Raw genomic sequence first — 20,022 nt, 5'->3', positions numbered from 1 at the left:
ACTACATCTCAATTATGAAGATGCTAGTGGCCTCACTAGGAGCCAAGATGACATATTTCCCTGCATGGTCAGAAATATTATTGAACTCATGCCATTTATGGAAACGGCAGTGATTTGGCTCTGGTTATGAGGTCTGAGAAATGAGAATACAAGGACAGACAGTCATCACAGGTCCTTTGCCTGCTCCACATCAGGCCATCACCCGAGTGATGACAGACAGCCATCACACATCTCCCAGGCGACCCATAATCGCAGTAGTAGGCTCTCACCCAAGAGTGATCACTGGATAGTCATCACACAGTCCCCACCATATCTGGCCATACATAGAGGGCTCTCACCTGTGTGATCATTGGGAAGCCCATAATGAAGAAGCAGATACAGCAGCCCAGGGTGAACACGGGTTTGTGTGTGCGCAGGTACTTGGGGAACTCATCCGAGATGGAAGTCACAATGGTCTCGATGGTGGCAAACTGAAACATTACCAGGACAAAAGCATTTGAGTTCAACTGTTCCCCTGAGAAACCTCCCACCAGAGTCCTTTATGGTATCACTAGGGAAAGCTGTGCTTGGGTTCGGTCTGATTTTTAGGGTGCTATCCCCTCGATGATCTAAATGGCCTTACTGGATGCCAACACACAAAGTCTGGAGAACGCAAGCAGTTATGAGAGCTTCAGAAACTCTACCTCCAGCCCCTAGAGAATACACCATCATCCATCAGGACATTTCAGCTTCATTTTGTATTCATGAGATGTAAATTCCTCTCCTCTAGTTATCTGCCATTTGATCTCCTACTTGAGGAAAAAACCCTCTCTGCACCCAATGACTAAACCCTGAGTACCTGTCAGCATGATTTGTAGTAGGTGCAGCCTCACGGCAATTTTCCTAAAATTGACTTCGTATTACCATCCCTTATGCTACCCTATAGAACTCGCCTTGGCAAAATGATGCCAATGGGGTGGGGGGAGGATACAGGCTAAAACTTGGCACAGAATACAAAAAGAAGGAATGGAGGAGAGAGGAAGGCTCCTTCACACCATTATATGATCACACACAAAATATGTGGGTTAAACTGGGTGTGGTGGTGCACACCTGTAATCCTAGCACTCGAGAGGCTGAGGAAGGAGGCTAAGGAGTTCAAGGCCATCCTCAGCTACATAGTTAGTGTGACTCCAGACAGGTGCCTCACCAGCCACCCCGACATTCCTCAGGAGAAACCTCTGTAAGCCTAAGTCTTGCTTGCAGGCTGGATCTGGGATCTCGGAAAGTAGAGTCTCTAAAGGGTGTGGCGGGCAGGGACGGGAGGGACAGGGACTCACCATAGTGTCAAGTCCAAGAGTGAGAAGCATCAGGAAAAAGATGATGGCCCAGAACGGAGAGAGAGGCAGCCTGGTTAAGGCTTCCGGGTAAACCACAAATGCAATGCCTGGCCCTAGAAGAAACAAGAGAGATGGCGGCAGGCAGGCCCAGCTCAGAGTCCCTCTCCCCAGAGCCCACCCGCTTCTCTCCACTGAGATCCTGAACTAGTACAGGTTATAGTTCTTTCTGCTGTCTGTTATTTGTGCTCCTCTCTGCTAATTAGACCATGCTACCTTCCATGAAATACATTCTTTTATTTGATAAACTGGAGGCGAAGGCAATTATTACCTTCTGGTAGAATTGTTGACATTGAGCCCTGAGGGGTACCTGGCAGTGTCTGGAGACAGATTTGTTTCTCACAACTGAAATGAAATGGAATAATTTGATGATCAATCTGTCACCTTGACAGGATCTAAAGTCACCTAGGAAACAATCCTCCGGGCATGTCTGTGAGAGACTCCCTGTGTTGTGTTAACTGACATGGGTAGCACCATCCATGTGGGGGTCCTAGGTTGAAAAGGGGGAGGAAGTGAGCTGAGCACAGGTGTATGTCTCTCTCTCTCTCTGCTTCCTGTCTGCAGAGCCAATGTGACCAGATGCAGCACTGTGCTCATATCGTCCCTACCATGAGGGGACGCATCCCCTCAAACTGTGAGTCAGATAAACCCTCCCTCCTTCGAGTTACTTTTGCTGGGCATTTTGTCACAGCAATGACAATAGTAGCTCATACAGAAGTCTACTGACATTAGAAGCAGAGGCCAAGGGCAATGGTTTCCTAAGAGTACCACACGCTGTCAGGGGTGGAGGGAAGGGGACAGCCAGGGACACTGATGAGCTTGAGTCTTAGCATAGGGGTGCCCCCAGCATCCTGAAGAGGGCATCATCAGCTCCCCTGAGGCTGGGTTACAGGCAGTTGTGAGCTGCCTGATATAGGTACTAGGAATGGAACCCCAGTCCTCTGAAAGAGCAGTAAGTGTTCTTAATTGCTGAGCCATTTCTCCAACCCACATAACAGCACTTTTTAAAACTGGAATGTATTGGATTGTTAATTCCTGTGGTGGTTTGAAAGAAAATGGCCCCCGAAAAGAGTGACACTATTAGGAGGTGTGGTCTTGTTGGAGGAAGTGTGTCACTGTGGAGGTAGGCTTTGAGGTCAGTTCACTTCCTGTTGCCTTTGGATCAAGATGTAAGGACTCTCAGCTCCAGCACCACGTCTACCTGCACGCTGCCTTGATTCCTGTCATGATGATCGATAATGGACTAAACTTCTGAACTGTAATGGAGCCACCCCAGTTAAATGTTTTCCTTTATAAGAGTTGCTGTGGTCATAATGTCTCTTCACAGCAATAGAAACCCTAACTAAAACAGTTCCTAATGTTGCATAAGGCCTCAGGATATTTAAAATATAAAACCTCGAAGGCCTATGATACCCCCCTGTCCTATACATTTATTGAACAGACTGTAGAGCCAGCCTTCAAAGGCTCCTCTGTGAACCATAAAAGAAAAGTCTGTATTAAACTACAGTAGAAAATAGGTCTCAAACACAGACGCAGAAAGCCAGTCCCGGACGCTGACAAAAAGGCCCTGGAATGGTCACCACCAGAGGACTGAACGGTGGCGCTGGAACACCATTCTGTCCTTTGGGCGTTGCTACTTTGGAGGTGGGTAAATAATTTTGACAGACACACCTCCCTGTGAACAGGGTAGTCGCTGCAATCAATTAGCATTATTATGGTGCTGTTTCTGACTAACAATCATAACACAGTAGCCAGTGTTTGGATCAGCAACTGTCCTGCATGGGGATATGCTGATCCTGCTCAGCTAGGCTGGAGTGAAGCTGAACCCACACATTTTTGAGTAGGGGAAATACACTTAGGAAGAAAATGAGAATGTGTGTGAGCTACACCATAAAGTCTCACCAACACCACTGCCTAAACATGAGCCGAACAAGGACAACCATAGGCATGCCAAAGAAGACAGAGGAAGGATCATGAGGCTTCAGCCTGCCACAGAAAACTACAGGCAGCTAAGGAATGCTGAGATCAGGAGAAACGGTCACGAGCACACCAACTGGTTATCCAATACTAAATGGTCTATCCTGAAAACACGCACTCAAGTAACATTATACAGACCAAGCAGATTACATTTAGAAGTATATGTGTGTGTGTGTGTGTGTGTGTGTGTGTGTGTGTGTGTGTGTGCGCGCGCATGTGTATATACATATACAAACACACATACATATATATATATACATACACATGTACATGTACATACATGCATGCAACAGCAATTAATGAAAAGAGGCTATAAATTTGAAAGAAAGCAAAGAGGGGTATATGAGAGGAAAAGGGAAGGGAGAAATTATATAATTATATTATAATCTCCAAAAATAAGAGAAACAATAAAAATATATAATATATGAATTTTTTAAAAAAAGAATATATGTGAGTCCCAGAGGGTCTGGGATAAGGTCTCAAGACTCATGGTGCTTCCTGGGGAATGAGTCCCACTGTTCCCACTGTTCCTGAGCCTGAGTCAAAGGCATAAAACACAAGGAGTGAACAACTACAGAAAAGGGAATTTCAGAGAGACATGCTGGAAATTTCCTGCTGCTTTTCACCTCGAAGGTATGCAAGCTTGTATCTGAGTGTTAACAGCACCTGTCCTTCCTGGCCCTGCTGGGACAGGAGACAGCTCAGAGCAGCTAGCTCAAGTGGCCTCTGTGTCGCCAGTTACCGTCTTTGTCAGCTCATCCACCAGTTCCCAACGAGACAGGTTTAAAAAAAAAGAGGGCAAACTGCCTCAGATAGTCTAGAAAGTGGGGCGGAAACTATCGGCCTCGATGACTCTGCTGGAAGAAATTGAGGTTACAGAACAGCTGGGGTGGCTCGGTGCCTGAGGATAAGGCCCTCTGGCACGTCCTGCCTCCCAGGGAGCTGGAGAATTCTCAGCCAGGAGAAAGCACTGCGCAGCTCACTTACACAGAACTGCGTCTCTGGACGCTCACACTCCCTCCAGGGAGAGATAATGACACCCCTGGGACATGCTGGAACCTTAACTCCTTGAGGCTGTATTGGAGTAAGTGGAAGCAGTGATTAATTGTCCCTGGTGAACAGGAAGAGACTGGGTCATCCCTCCCAAAAGGTGACCTTCTAGCTTGGTTCTCCCGTGTGCTTACTGTGAGAACCACTGGGAGTCACTTGAAGGACAGCTGCCGGACAAGCCTCCCGCCTCTGGAGGGTCTGGGGCTCATGGCCATCCCTCTCTGCACCTGTCACGGCCCCACGCACTGAAGCCGATATGCCTAATTAGAGTCCAAGCAGAATGACCAATAATCTCCATGAAGGTCCCCAGTCGCCATGACCTTGCAATACCCTAATCCTCTGTAGAACCAGGCAGAGTGGAAATAAAGCTAATAAGACTCTTAACTACTCCCTCTACAAATGCTGTCCTAGAAATATAAGTTAAATGTGATGAAATGAAAGCTCCTTACAAACTCAAAAGCACTATGCAAATGTTAGCATCATTTGGGCGCAGGGTAAACATTTATTTCACACTCCCACCCCCACCCCCACCTTCTCACTCACTGGGGAGAAAACTGCAGGTCTGCTAACAAAGCAGAAAGCCTTGAGAACATACTTGACCTAACCATTAAGAAAGTGCTTCGTAAGGACAAGGCTCCCTGAAGTCAGGCTGGAGCTCATTAAGCATCCGCACTGGGTGTCTGCAGAGCCCTGCGTGAGCACTATCATCTGCAGTAGGCACCCAGAGCAGCTGCAGGCTGGTGGGCTGCCTAATGAATCCCCTGCTCATGTCTAACAGGGTCAGCGGGTACAGCCCTGACCAGTGCAGGCTGGAGTGAGTTCAAGAAAGCAAGGAAGATGAACGAGAAAGAAAAAAAAAAAATAGAGGAGGAAACGGGCCTAAAACAAGCCCTCTCTTAGGAAAGCCAGCTCTAACCCTGCTGCGAGCTTCCCGCTGGCGCCTGTCTTAGCCATTGTACCCCAACTCAGACACTTGAGTACCCCAACGCCATCCATCCAAGTGCCCGACAGAGCAAGGTGATGGCTGCCCTGTACCTTGGTCGGCCACGTTCTCAATGTTGACTTTGCGTTCGTTGGCCATGAAGCCGATGACGGAGAAGATGACGAAGCCAGCAAAGATGCTAGTGGCACTGTTGGTGCAGGTTACAATCAGCGTGTCCCTGGGAGGAGGAGAGCAGAGTTTGGTTAGGCCAACTCCGTGGGGAGGAAGGGACGGGGAAGGACAAGTGCGTGCCGTGTGTCTGAGTACCCAATGAGCGCGTGTGTCCACCTACGATCTGCACACAGATATACATCCAAGGACAGGACAAGCAGTCCTGAGCACAGATGCCCTTTTGTCCATCCAAAATGCCCCCAAAGACTCAAAGGTCACCTTCCTAAACCAGCGCAATTTCTAACTGTATTCTAAATACGCATCCTCATTTCCACAGATAAAAGCGTAGCTCTCACGCCTCATCAGAAACTTTTTTTCGGCAGATGAAGACCATTTGAGAAGGCCACAACTGTTGAAAATGCAGACAAGGACTACTGTGGGGTGCCAGTCTCCAGTTTCCCAACTGATACCCAACCTCTCTACTCAAGGCTCAGAGGCCATCACAGAAGAGAGGGCAGAAATGTTGTCAGAGCCAGAGAACTGGGATGTCCGCGGTGAGACAGTCTCTCCTAACCACAAAAAGACACCAAGTGAAGGGAGGTAGGGAAGGGTGGACTCAGGAGGAGGCGGTGAATGTGACCAAAATATGTTGTGTAACATTCTCATAGAATTAATAAAGATATTATATATTATCATCTTATAATGACCCCACCTCTGAGGGGAAGCACTAGTGTCTTATCATCAGGACAGGGTCACAACAAATTCACACTGGCTAAATGCTCACATCTCCCCCAAATTAGTACGATGAAACTCAGTTCCCAGTGTGGTCAGATTACACTGCAGGGCCTTGGGAGAATGGTTTCATCCCATGAATAGGACAACGCTTTCATGAAAGACACTGTGAGGTGTATGCTACCCTGATGTCTACCAGTGTGCAGCAACAAGGTACCATCTGGAGCTTGGAGGGAAGAATCACTGGACACTGAATCTTCAAGCACCTTGATCCAGGAGTTTGCAATCTCCATAAATACGAGCAATTTATTTCTATCATTTACAGATTACCCGGTGTAAAGTATTTTTGTAAAAATAACCCAAAATGACTATGATATCATGATAGGAGATAACCCAGCCACCACAGTAGAAAAGAAGGTGATGAGATCTTGGAGAATTCTGAGACAGGAACCCAATATGAGAAACAGAAGGCAGTGGGACATTGAAATGACATCCATATTATGAGGGCATCCTGGGGCTAGGGTTCACAGGGTTGAGAAGGGCAAGAGAAACAGTAAGAAAGAGACAGACATCACCGCCTTCATTCTGGAGCAGTGGTTCTCAACCTGTAGGTCACAACCCCTTTGGTAAACCTCTAACTCCAAAAAATATTTACAATATGATATACAATCGTAGCAAAATTATGAAGTAGCAATGAAAATAATTTTATGGTTGGGGGTCACCACTACATGAGAAACTGTATTAAAGGGTCATGGTATTAGGAAGATTGAGAACCACTGTTCTAGAGCCTTCTGCGGGTAACACAGCCAGGGGTTCCCAGTCTGCCCTAGTCTCAAATGTGAGGACACAGACAGATGGAGCATTGGGCCTGCATTGAAATCCTGGATCCTGTCCTTCCTCCTGCTCCTCCTCCTCTTCCTGATTCTCCTTCTTCTCCTGGCCCTCCTCCTCCTCCTTTCTCTCTCTCTCTCTCTCTCTCTCTCTCTCTCTCTCTCTCTCTCTCTCTCTCTCTCTCCACCCTCCTCGGTAAACCACTTGGAATTTTGAGTGAAAGAATATTTCCTGTGGGAGCTCCTATGACCTACTTACTCATTGCTAGGACACTCATGCACGACCTAAAATGACCCTGAGAAGTTTCCTTCCACTCAGACTGTAATGGTGGTAATGATGTCAGCTCTCTCTTTCAGGGACTGTGAACACAGAACAAGGTGGTGTCTGCACCTCACTCAGCCTGGCACCAAGTGAATGTGAAGAAAACATGTGCCCTCAAAGCCCTGGGCTTCCTAAAGAGCACACTGAGGCACGGAGGGTGCTGGAACAGAAATTGAATCAACTTTATCTAGCTATCAGCCTAGGCCCTTGCTGCCACGCCATGCAGCCTCATTTCCTGTGTGGCACACAGCAATCTTTACACTCTGATGGTGTTCAGACCAGTTGGCCTCAGTGTGTTGAGCAGTGTGACCAAAACTCTTCAAATGCCTGAGTCTGGCACCTGTTCTTCAAGGACCTATGGGCTGAATTTTATATCCTGATTCTGGCATCTTGATCTTGAATAATGATAGTGACAGCTGTCAGTTGTTGAGTACCTACTATGTGCAAAACACTCCTCTGGTAACTGCATGCATCACTCTTACCCACAAAACATTGCACTCTGTCTGTGCTCTATAGATGAGAAAACGGATGTCCAGAGGGTCACATCCTGCCTGTGCCTTGCATTTGTAGCACATGGCAATGTTATCATCAAATGCCCCTAGCTCCATGCTGTCCTTCCTCTTCATCACGCTTTTCCATGAAACCCCTTGAGAAGTATTTATCAAGTAATCGGTGGCCCTGCTACACACATGACTATATACATGGACTTCCACAGGACACAGCCAGACACAGTGACCACTCCAGGGACACACTGCATCCTATAGGTAGAGTTTCCACTCAGTACCCTTCTCAGTGGGGTCAGCTGAGATAGAGGAGTTAGTGACCAGGCCTTGGCCCAGTGGCTCTTCCTGAGCCCAAGGCCTGTCTCTAGCTCTGCCTTGGGTGTCTGCTGAGGCTTCATTTTGCTCATTTCACTAGTCTTCTCCCTCTGGATCTCATGGCCACATGTACCTGTAGCAGTTGTTGTGGAATTTGTTGTAAGAAGAAAGAGTGATGAGCCCTCCCCAGGCAGCAGACAGGGAGAAGAAAATCTGAGTGGCAGCATCCTTCCACACCTGGAAAGAAGTGGGGAGAGTCAGGTCACTGAGGGAGACCAGCATGTCACCTTCCCAAGTAAATTGGAGGTGACTGGGGACAAGAGAGCTGTGAGCATACAAATGTGTTTCTTGTGCCTAAAACCAAAGCAGGAATTAGCTGGGAGATTCTAACTCTGTCAAATCGAAGGCAGGTTGAGATAATCTATGGGCAGACGTGTGTTTACGTGTCCCACTACATCAAACCAGATAGAACGGGACAGTCCTCTCACAAGCACTTACACACCCAAAGGACAATCTATGGCAACAAAATAGTCATGGATATAAAAAATGCATTTTAATTGACAGTCCTATGTGTCATGACAATTGCCACTCAGAACCTGAAATTCCACAGTCCCCAATCTTAGAAGAGTGACACATGGACAGACTGCATGGGGTCACCTCCCTCCTGAGAGTGACTCCTGCTGGCCACCCTCATAAAGTTCCAGGTCACGCAAGCCTTTGTGCACTGCAGGTATACGGCATCTACAAATGGACTATGTTCATCAGTTTAATCTGGACTTGAAATTGTCCTGAAGGGGCCTGGTAAGAAGGCTTAATAGTAAAGTCACCTGCCACAACAGCTGAGGACCAGGACCAACACAGCAAAAGAGAGAACAGGCTCCTAAAACTTGTACACACACACACACACACACACACACACACACACACACACATAAATAAATGTGTAACAAAAATTTTAATATACTTAAAACAATGCAAAGGTGGATTTCAAGTGTGAGGCTGGCAAAGCCTGCATCCACCCAGCACCCATTCTCCTTGTCTACTCAGAAAACGAAGCTATGATAGATGGGAAAGTGGCCGTGTGTCCAGCTTCTCCATCAGGGAGTCTCAGTGGGGAAAATCATCCATGTCACTTAGTCTCTGGCCAACCGTGTGAAAATAAATTACTATGTGGGGCTTCTGCAGTCACTCCTGTTTAAGAAGAGGAATGTTTCTCTCTACCTCTTCTCTCACACCTTTGTGCTACCTGGAATGTTGATGTGATGGTTGGTGCACCAGAAGTTCTGAGGAATCCAGAAGGTGAGGAGGAAATACCAGACCCTTCATCCCTCATGACATCACAGGGGGTTGAACTGGCCCTTAACCAGCTACCAAGAGGGAGACATCAACTAGTATCTGGTTTATGCTGGCAATGTCTGGAAACTTTGTGGTATGTGTAGCCAAACTCAATCCTTGCCATGAGTTTCTAATGTACCCCAGAAAAGCCGAGTTTTCGTTAAGGAGAGAAAATTCATCTGTAGCCACACAGTCATCCTTCACAGGGAGGGGTTTTGGTATGAGTGAGTATTTTTGAGAGTGTGATGTGCATACACCCAACACACAGAAAGTTCAAGTATGCTGGTCTCACATCAGTGTGTAGGAAGTATTCAAATGTGCCTGGGGCCTTTAAAATCAAAAACCTGCTCCTGCTCTGATTTTCCAACCAGCAAAGCTCTGCTTCCAACGTGCTATAATTAGTAACAAATAAGTGGTGTGAGGTGGCCCAAAGCTATCAAAGGACCCTGGTCTTCACTAGGGCCTACACTGTAACTCCAGCTGCAGAGCACTACTTCAGAATCTGAAAGCCCTCAGCTGCCCCATCAACACCTTAGCACACCAAGGTCTCCCACAAGAAGTAGGCACGGGGATTCCCATGGGGGTAGGGAAGGCTGACTCCTCCTGCTGCACAACCAGGAGTGTGGCCCACCCCTGATAGCACACACACACACACACACACACACACACACACACACACTCCCAGTCTGCTATAAATAGAGTGATGAGCCCACCGTGGCATCCGTGAGTTTTTCCCACTTAGGTGTGATGAAGTACCAGATGCCAGCTCCAGCTCCGGGCAGTGTGACACCTCGAATGAGAAGGATGACCAGCACGACATATGGGAACGTGGCTGTGAAGTACACCACCTGGAAGAGCAGAGGGATGGAGAGGTGGGTGAGCAGGCATCCCGGAGGATGTCACCGAGGTGAGGGGACAGGGGACCCACCACCCAGGCACATATGCCCAACAGCGAGGTCTCCCCAAGCCCTGAGAGCACTGGGGACCCACACAAGACACTGGGGTCGTAGTCAAATGGAGAAGACCACAGGGTACTTTCTTTCCTTCCCTGTCAATCAAGCCTGGGAGATGTCACCCTGCCCAGCTACCAACTAATCCACAGTGCGAGAAGCCACAGATGGTGAGGGAGGTTTTGTGCTCTGTTCTCCAAAATTCTTAACCCATCTCTGCGGAAGTGTTGTGGGGAGCTGTTCCAGCTTTGACCTTGAAGCACTGCCCCAGTGAGGCAGCTGGTAACTGCCACGCCTACCTAGGACCTGCCCCTGGGGCGTGGCCAGGACAGGAGCCCTTGAGACTTGGATGTGCTGGCCCTCTTGGTTCCTCATGATCCTGGATGCTGGAGGGTAGACAGAGTCAGAGTTCTCCAGAGAACCCCTCTGGACTGCACCTCACCTCTCCCAGATCCTGTAACCAACCCCTTTACTGGCTGTAAGTTACCCCAAAATAAACCTCCTTTTAACTATGTGGAGTTGCCTTGTTAAGTCCCCACATTACAGAAAGGCCCAAATTTCACCAGTAGAGATAAATCCTTTTGGCTTATGCCTCCCATCCTGGCTTACACAGACACCCTAGGTGAAATGGCCTCACCAGGTGAAGAGATTGTGATTCTAAAATTAGACATGCTTCTGTTCAAATGATATCTAATCTCTGACATTGAGGTGTGATCTTGGGCAGGCCCCTAAGGCCTCAGTGTATATACCTGTAATATGGGTACAGAGTAACTGTCCTAAAACAATGTTGAGAATTATACATTGCTGTGTGGAAGCCCTAGTTCAGAGCCTGACCATAATAAGGCCGTTAAATACAGCTAAGTTCCACAGGCATTTGTGGAGGGCTTCCTGTGAGCTGGGTGCTGTGACAGACACCAGCTGTCCAGAGGGGGGGTGGTACATAATGGAGAGAACCCAGTATCTGAATAGGGGCTGAGTAACCCTAGGAGACTCACGGACTCCAAGGAAGTGTGCAGTGCCCAGCCTGGGAGTGCTCATTCATGGAGGTGTGGCTCAAGCTGGATCTTAGAGCATGAAGGCAATCGCAAAGTGTGGAGGCATGATGGGAAGATGAAGGAGGGGGGAGAGTGGGCGAGGCAGACACACAAAAGTGATGCTCGGTCTCCTCACTACTAGGATGGCAGAAGGCTCAGGCCAAGAATGCAGAGAGGGGTAGCTAGAGGTACCAGAGTGCCAACAGGTAGTTGTGGGTTCTGGAAGGACGGTGGGGGCGGTGGGACTGAGTAAAGGCCTATCTAGAGGAAATGTTAACAGAACTTAGAGATGTGTTGGATGAGGATAAGTTAGTGGTACTTTCTTTCCTGTCAGTCAAGCCTCAGAGAGAAGGAGGGGCTTGAGATTGAGACTTGGTAGATGGGGTCAGGGTAGGGTGTGGTGAACTGTGCCTGCTCAGCTCCACAGTCACAGGGGCCAGAGTTCAAATCCTGACTCCTCCACTTTAGAGCTGGGTCACTTTGGGAAGTGGCTAGACCTCTCTGGACCTAAGTGTCAGTACCTGCAGGTGGTAATAACTGCGTGTTCCTCTCGGGGTGCTGGAGGAGCATGATGGGGCAGTCATAGAGGAAGAGGACTGGAAGCCTGCCTAGGACCACAGGGTGCAACCTCCAGTCAGTGAACACCCAGGCACTCAAAGCCATGCTCTCACGTGCTGGCTACAGACCTGGAAGGAGCTGGCCGCCTCTTCCCTCCACAGCTACCGTGCTGATCATGTCACCTCTCCTCTGACCCGTGGAACATTAGTCCCTTCTCCCTCTGGTCCCAGAAATGAGGTAGGGCCAGCAGCCAGCCCCCTCCTACATCTCCAAACTTGCTTCTCTCCTCTCCCTTAAAGTCTGAAGGAAAAGTAAAGGCCTTGCATACAGAGATTCCAAAACCCAAGAACATCTGACACCTTGGGGGAAAAAAATCACTCCACCCCAGGCTGGCCGGACTGGCCTCCCAGCTGTGAGATGAGACCAGAAGAGGAGATGCTACTAGGCAGGGCCTGGTCACATTCAGGCTCATGTCTTACCTCCACCAGGGAAGGAGCAACTGAGGACCGCCTGACTTGGGGCTGATGGGAAGGGAAGGCTACCAGAGGACACAGAGAAGAGACTGCCTAGTCCACAAGGGCCTGTGGGAGGAACCATGAAAACCCCCATCTCTCACTTGGCACCAGCTGAGCCAGCTGTTCCCATGTGACCACTGTGCAGTGAGAGAAAGAAGCTGAGAACCAGGCTAAACACGACACAGGGTTAGCTCCTTCATGGACCAAACCTGAAGCTACTCCAAAGCCATTATTCCTATTAAGTGTCATTCTGTGATCTATCAGACCAGAAATGGAGGCTGGGTGCTACTGGTAGGCGTGTGAGATGTTGATGACTGAAGAAGGTGCCACTTGCAGGGACCCACAAGTGAGTGTGAGTGTCTCCTTAAATTCACACCCCAGGGACTTTCTCACTTCACCCTGTCCATAGCTCCATGCATAGGTGGCCCAGTCCCTCGGCTCCTGGTGAACTGAGAGGGTAACCTTCAGCTTCCACCTTGGATGTGAGCTGCTTGTCTGGGTCAGGTGGGCGTCAGCACACACCTGTTCCACACCGACTGTCAGAACTGAATGTGAGCAGTAATGAATCCTGCTTGGCAGGAGGGACCACGACCTGCCTGACCCTTGCTGGCATCCTCCTCACAGCAGGAGCCCCACTCAGACAGCTAATTAGGTTAGCTTCGATGTGCCCCTTGGACTTTCTGGCAGAGTAGCCCCAGGGGCCAGGCGGTCTGCCCTTTAGGCTGGCTACTGATCACCCGTGGAGCTCTACCAGCTCAAAGACCACTTCTCCAAAGGGCCAACTTTGTCCCCTCAGGTCCTGCACTGGAGGAACTGAGTTCACATCACTGCAGGGACAGAGAGCATCTCTGTTGGCTAGGGCCATGCCTGTGGACCCTCCATTGCGAAGGAGTCCATCACATATGAGCACCTCAGTCCCACATTCTCTCTGGCGCTCAAGTAACTCTCTTTGATTTATATCAGTACAACCCAGGGCAGGATAAGAAACTGCAGTTCATGGTTCCTGGTGGCAGTCCTCATTTTGAGGAAGAAGAAAGAGTCTTCACTGATATTTGATTAGAAACCTTCCTAAGTCAAACAGGAGGAGTATGTCAGTGGTCATTGACAAGCTTCCTGGCTCCAGACGGCTTTAAACTTCTTCTTCCCCAAAGCCTACAAAATTCAGCCCCAACGATTAAATTCTAATCACTCCAACAAAAGCACAGATGAACAGAGCTTAAAAGAATCTTAGAGGCCAGGTGTGGTGGTGCACACTCAGAGGCAGCATCTAGGAGGTAGAGACAGGCAGACCTCTATGAGTTCAAGGCATGCTGATCTATATAGCAAGTTCCAGGACAGTCAGGACTGCACAGTGATTCCTGGTCTCAAAAAACAAACACAACAACAACAACAACAAAAACCTTACAGAATATTTATTTTAGTCCTAGATTTTTGCAACCAAGCACAATAAGACCCTTATGCAACCTGGGACTTTCCAAAACTACAATGATAGAGAGAGCTGAGACAGGCTGGGAGACCTGGCACCCTGAAGCTTTATGCAAATGAGGACTCATGGTTCCTTACAGAGAAAGTCATATAGATTCTAGGCTTTGCAGTGAGCAAGACTCATGTTCAAATGCCCCCGCTGCCACTTACAAACTGTGTGACAGACAGCAGGTGGCTAGATGAGCCCAGCCTGTCTGTAGATGGGAGTCAGTGGACCCATGTGACAGGTGCTATGAAACTGATGTTCTAATGCATGTGGAGCAATCAGCGGTACCCAACACAGAGCTCCTCACAAGATACCTATTCTTCCTGCTTCCCCAGTGAAGTTACTGTTTCTGAGATACCCACAGGGATGACCATTAATCCATCAGGCACCTATAACAAAGTGAAAGGAACCAGGTATTTTACACGCATTCCTATCCCCTCATGGAAATCCTACAGTGTGTGGGCTACCGTCCCCAGGTTAGGTGGTTGAGGATAAGAACACAGGTTCCCAAGGTTGACTGGCTTATCCATAGTTTCACAGCTAGGAAGTGATTGCAGTCTTTCCAGTGGGCCGTGGTCAGGCCACATCATCTCCATCTCTAGCCTGTGGTACTGTGGCTGAGCAGACACTTGGCTGGTTGCGCTAAGCCTCCTTATAGAAGATGGAGCTGCCATTCAGCTCAGGTCCAAGCCACGGGAGGCAAGGACATCGGGAAGCCACAGGCCACCTTGGACATGGCTTTGTGGTCCCTTTAGCATCCTCCATCTTTCTATAGCCCCACAGTGCTCATCCTGAGCCAGTGGGGTCCTCAGGCCTCAACCCCAGTTCCCATTTTACAGATTGGAAACCTGATCTTAAAGAATGCATGGGGCCCTGATAGCTCCTTCAGCAAGTGTTCGGACAGAACAATGTTGGAACTAGAAGGCTTTTAAACACCTCCCAGCTCAACATCTTTCACCTTCCAACTGAGAAAACAGAAGTCTTTCTGAGAGAGCTAAGATGAGTAATTTCTTTTTTTATGTGTTGAGGGGGAATGAAAGTTAAGAGTAAATCAAAAGTTCTGCCAAGTTTCACGTTTCAAGCAGAGACAACGGCACAGAACAAACACCATGGAAGCCCCCAGGGGCTTGGAGGGCTGTGGGAGGAAAGGCAAAAGAGGAGGGGAAAGAAGAGGGCTCAGATCAAGCCAAGTTCTTACTTTTCCTGACGTCTTAATTCCTTTCGCCAGCGATGCATACACAATCACCCAAGCCAGGAAGAGGCAGAAGGCCAAGGGCCACCTGATCTCCCCCGGATATTCAATCCCTGCGGAAATCTTCAGCACAAAGTACCTAAGAATCAGATAGAGGTGGAAGAAGAAAGGGAGGGAGGGAGGAGGGAGAGAGGGAGGGAGGGAGGGAGGGAGGGAGGGAGGGAGGGAGGAGGGAGAGAGGGAGGGAGGAGGGAGAGAGGGAGGGAGGGAGGGAGAGAGGGGGGGAGGGAGGGAGGGAGGGGGGAGGGAGGGAGGGAGGGGGGGAGGGGGGAGGGAGGGAGGGAGGGAGGGAGGGGGGAGGGAGGGAGGGGGGAGGGAGGGAGGGAGGGAGGGGGGAGGGAGGGGGGAGGGAGGGAGGGAGGGAGGGGGGAGGGAGGGAGGGAGGGGGGAGGGAGGGAGGGAGGGAGGGAGGGAGGGAGAGAGGAAGGGAGGGAGGAGGGAGGGAGGGGGGAGGGAGGGGGGGAGGGAGGGAGGGAGGGAGGGGGGAGGGAGGGGGGAGGGAGGGAGGGAGGGAGGGGGGAGGGAGGGAGGGAGGGGGGAGGGAGGGAGGGAGGGAGGGAGGGAGGGAGAGAGGAAGGGAGGGAGGAGGGAGGGAGGGGGGAGGGAGGGAGGGAGGGAGGGGGGAGGGAGGGAGGGAGGGGGGAGGGAGGGAGGGAGGGAGGGAGGGAGGGAGGGAGAGAGGAAGGGAGGGAGGAGGGAGGGAGGGAGGGAGGGAGGGAGGGAGGGAGGGAGGGAGAGAGGGAGGGAGGGAGGGAGGGAGAGGAGAAGAAGTGAAGATCTGCAAGTTCAATCTCCCATCAGAGCATCAGAGCCAGGAGGTTTAAACACACCCAGCCCCTCCCACAGCCTCCAGCCAGGAACCTCATCGGACAGACTGGAGGGATCAGCAGGCCTGGCTCTTGTCCACAGCTCTTGTGTCCTGAGCACTTGCTGATCTCTTTAACTGAGCTGGGAGGCCATGTGTGGCCAGTGGATGGATTCTGTGCAAGACAGCTGGCACCATCATCTGCAGCTGCCACACAGAAGCCCAGCTGGAGGGCTGGGGATGTGTCTGTGGTTGAGTGCTTGTCTAGCATGCACAAAGCCCCAGGTTTGACTCCATGTGCCTACAATCTCAGCACTCGGGAGGTTGAGGCAGGAGGATCAGGAATTTAAGGTCATCCTCGGTTATACAGCAAGTTCAAGCCCAGGCTGGGCTACGTGAGATCCTCTCTCAAAAAAACAAAAATAAAAAATACACACTAGAAATTCTGAGCTGGAGACTGGGGAGATTGTTCATCAGTTAAGAGTCGCTGATCCACAGTCCTGAGGACAGGAATTTGGATCCCAGCACCCATGTGACCAGCCCAGCAGCCCACACACACTCAAAACTCCAGCTCTGAGGGACCTAATGTCCCCTTCTAGCCTCTACACAAGTATTATAGGGGTACACTCACACAGTCACACACGCACACACACATACACACACAAACTAAATCTTGTTAAAAGGAAGGAGAAGAAAGTCTGAACAGTCAAGAATGATGTCAGGCTTTTCTGTGCCATTTTACTCTTCATGAGTGAGTGTTCAGACAGCATTGCACTTCTCAACTTTAGAAACTAGGAATGACAGGAAGGAGTGACTCCAAATGCACCTCTGCATTAGAGCCCAGTTGTACTATGCATGCTCCAAGGCTGCTGCTGGCTAAATTGTAGAGTGCTTGTCTAGCATACATGCAATCCTGGCTTTAATCCCCAGCACTTCATGAACAGGTCATGATGGTGCACACTGCAATCCCAGCACTTGGGAGATGGAGCAGGAGGACTTAGGGTGCAAAATAATCCTCAGTGGACTACACAGAGAGTTCAAGAGTGGGCTACTTGAGACTCCAACAGCACTCATGCCACCTCAATAGATCAGGTAGAGCCAAGCACCCTGGCCTCCTGGCAGACGGCGGGCACCCCTTTAGTTTGCCTTGGCCCACCATTCTCCATTGTCTTGTTATTCCACGCAATTACAGTCCTGCCCACACCAGACTGCATCTGAACTAGGGTCTCAGCTTAGCTGGATGGCACTGTGCTCCCCTCCATGAAGTGCCTATACTCCCCTCCTCCACAAACATTTCAGCAAGTATACTTCCCAGCTGACTGTCTTCTGGGAATCCTGAGCCCCGTTTTCAGCATTCAACAAATCTCACAGAAAAAAAGACAAAACTCAGCTAGGCATGGGGCCTCTTCCTGTGATCCTAGCCCCAGAAAGACTGAGGCAAGAGAATTCCTGTGAGCTCAAAATCAGCTTGGACTACGTGGTGCTTCCCAAGCCAGCCAGAGCTATAGAGGGAGTCCCTTTCTGGAAAGAAGGGAAGGAAGGAAAAAGGAAAGGAAAGAAGGAAGGGATGGGGAAAGAAGTCAGGGGGAAAGGGATGGAGGAGGGAGGAGGTAGAAGAGAGGAAGGAAAGGAAAGAAAGGAAGGAGGGGGAGGAAGAAAATGGGGAGGGAGGGAGGGAGGGGAGAGATGGAGATGGGGAGGGAAGAAGAGAGGGAGGGAGGGAGAGAGGGAAGAGATGGAGGTGGGGAGGTGGGGAGGGAGGGAGGGAGGGAAAGAAAGGAAGGAGGGGGAGGAAGAAAATGGGGAGGGAGAGAGGGAGGGAGGGAAGGAGGGAGGGAGGGGAGAGATGGAGGTGGGGAGGGAAGGAGAGAGGGAGGGAGGGAGGGAGGGAAGAGATGGAGGTGGGGAGGGAAGGAGAGAGGGAGGGAGGGAGGGAAGAGATGGAGGTGGGGAGGGAGGGAGGAAGGGAAAGAGGGGAGAGATGGAGGGAGGGCTGTTTCCTCATTTAAACGAAAGCCTGAGCCTGGCCTGTTTTCTTACATTTGACTTCTCTTCCCTGGAGAAGACAGAATTACCTGGCTGGCAGATGTCTGCTTGGATGGCAAGAGTCAAGGTTAGAACTTTTTTCTCCTCAGCATGATGGATCGCCCCAGCACCGATCTTGTCCTCCCCTGCTGCCATTTAGTCACCCCTCATTTCCAGGCCCACCGCGCACAGCAAACGGCTTTCCGAAGCCCCACCAGGACACAGTCTCCCTCTCTGATCACTGGCATCAGCAAGGAGGGTGCAGAAGGAGGCCACCCGCCCCTCACAGCTCTGGTCCGCAAATTATCATCTAGGCTTACTTGAAGTACTCTTCGCTCCCACTGACGAATGTCTTATTGGCCTGGCTGGTGAAGTTAATCATTGTCAAGTTCGGATAGGCAGTCATGCAGAAAGTTGAGTTCTTGATCTGTATTTTGGGATGGTCACTGATAACACAGGAATCTGTTCAGGAGAGAGCAGTGTAGAAACAATGAGGTGTTTATGGAGAATAGACAGGGTCTCTGATGAGGGAATGTCTTTCTGTATGCTGTGAAAATATGTTGCTCTGATTGGTTGATAAATAAAGCCGTTTGTCCTATGGCAAGGCAGCTTAGAGGCAGGTGGGAAATCCAAACAAATGGAGAGGAAGGAGAAAGACAGAGCAGAGTAGATGCTGCCAGGCATCACCATGAGAAGCAAGATGTAAACATACCGGTAAGCCACAAGCCACATGGCAAAGCATAGATTTATAGAAATGGGTTAATTTAAGATATAAGAACTAGTTGGCAAGAAGCCTACCATGGCCATAGTTTAAAAATAATAAAGCCGGGCGGTGGTGGCGCATGCCTTTAATCCCAGCACTCAGGAGGCAGAGCCAGGCGGATCTCTGTGAGTTCGAGGCCAGCCTGCGAGTTCCAGTAGAGGCGCAAAGCTACACAGAGAAACCTTGTCTCGAAAAACCAATAATAATAATAATAATAATAATAATAATAATAATAATAATAATAATAATATAAGCCTATGTATGTTTATTTGGGACCAAGTGGCTGTGGGACGTGGGTGGGAGAGATTCCATAGGACTGGAGAAAACTTCTGGCTACATCTCTCTGCCTACTTGTGGTCAAAAGCCAGAGTGCTAAGCATTGGGGAATGATGGGGAAATATCAGCAGAGCACATTTCTCACCCCGCAGCCCCCAGCCCTGCAATACTTTATACTAATAACTAAAACCCACATTTATGTAGCACTGGAATCTTCAAAATGGGAAAATACGGCTTTAATCGGTAGGCAGAGGCAGGAGGATCTCTGTGAGTTCTAGGCTAGCCTGGTCTACATAGCAAGTTCTAGGCTATCCAACGAATACAGTAAGACCCTGCCCCAAAAAACATTATTTTTTAAGTAAAGCAATGGGGTTCTAAAAGGTCAATAACTCTACTGAAGTCCCATAGATAATGAGAAGAGATCAAAATTCAAACCCAGATCCTTAGGACACCACAGAGGACAAGTGAGTTATAAAATCCACTTCAGCAGAGGCGAACACACAAGACAGCTCTTTTTTTTCCTTTTCTTCCTTTCTTTTTTCTTTTTCTCTTCTTGTCTTTTTTGTTGTTTGTTTGTTTGTTTGTTTGTTTTGTTTTGTTTTATTTTGTTTTCTGAGACAGGGCTTCTTTGTGTAACCCTGGTTGTCCTGGCCTCGAACTCACAGAGATCCACCTGCTTCTGCCTCCCAAGTGCTGAGATCAAAGGTTCACCACCACCGCCAGCAGACATAGTTCCTTCTTAAGTGCTGTTGCTACAGAAGGCTTGCTAGCAAGTGCTCACTCTGGCTAGAGCAGGAGCACTGGCCTGTAATCCCAGCAGCATCAAACGGAGGCAGGAGGATC

General features: G+C 49.5%; 1 protein-coding gene across 1 annotated transcript in view; it reads right to left on the bottom strand.

The window, feature by feature from the left end:
* The window catches only part of Slc6a5 (solute carrier family 6 member 5), a 49,656-nt gene that overhangs the window by 14,649 nt on the left and 14,985 nt on the right, over positions 1-20,022 (bottom strand). The window contains exons 5-11 of the mRNA XM_059253363.1: positions 18,461-18,602; positions 15,257-15,389; positions 10,244-10,378; positions 8,329-8,432; positions 5,436-5,560; positions 1,317-1,429; positions 339-470 (exon numbers count right to left, since the gene is read on the bottom strand). Of these exons, the coding sequence (XP_059109346.1) occupies positions 339-470; positions 1,317-1,429; positions 5,436-5,560; positions 8,329-8,432; positions 10,244-10,378; positions 15,257-15,389; positions 18,461-18,602 (884 nt within the window). The remainder of the gene's footprint in view (positions 1-338; positions 471-1,316; positions 1,430-5,435; positions 5,561-8,328; positions 8,433-10,243; positions 10,379-15,256; positions 15,390-18,460; positions 18,603-20,022) is intronic.

This window comes from Peromyscus eremicus, chromosome 1, assembly GCF_949786415.1.
Source record: "Peromyscus eremicus chromosome 1, PerEre_H2_v1, whole genome shotgun sequence".
Taxonomy (NCBI): domain Eukaryota; kingdom Metazoa; phylum Chordata; class Mammalia; order Rodentia; family Cricetidae; genus Peromyscus; species Peromyscus eremicus.
Note: the sequence above shows the minus strand (reverse complement) of the source record. Positions and strands in the feature narration are given on the sequence as shown.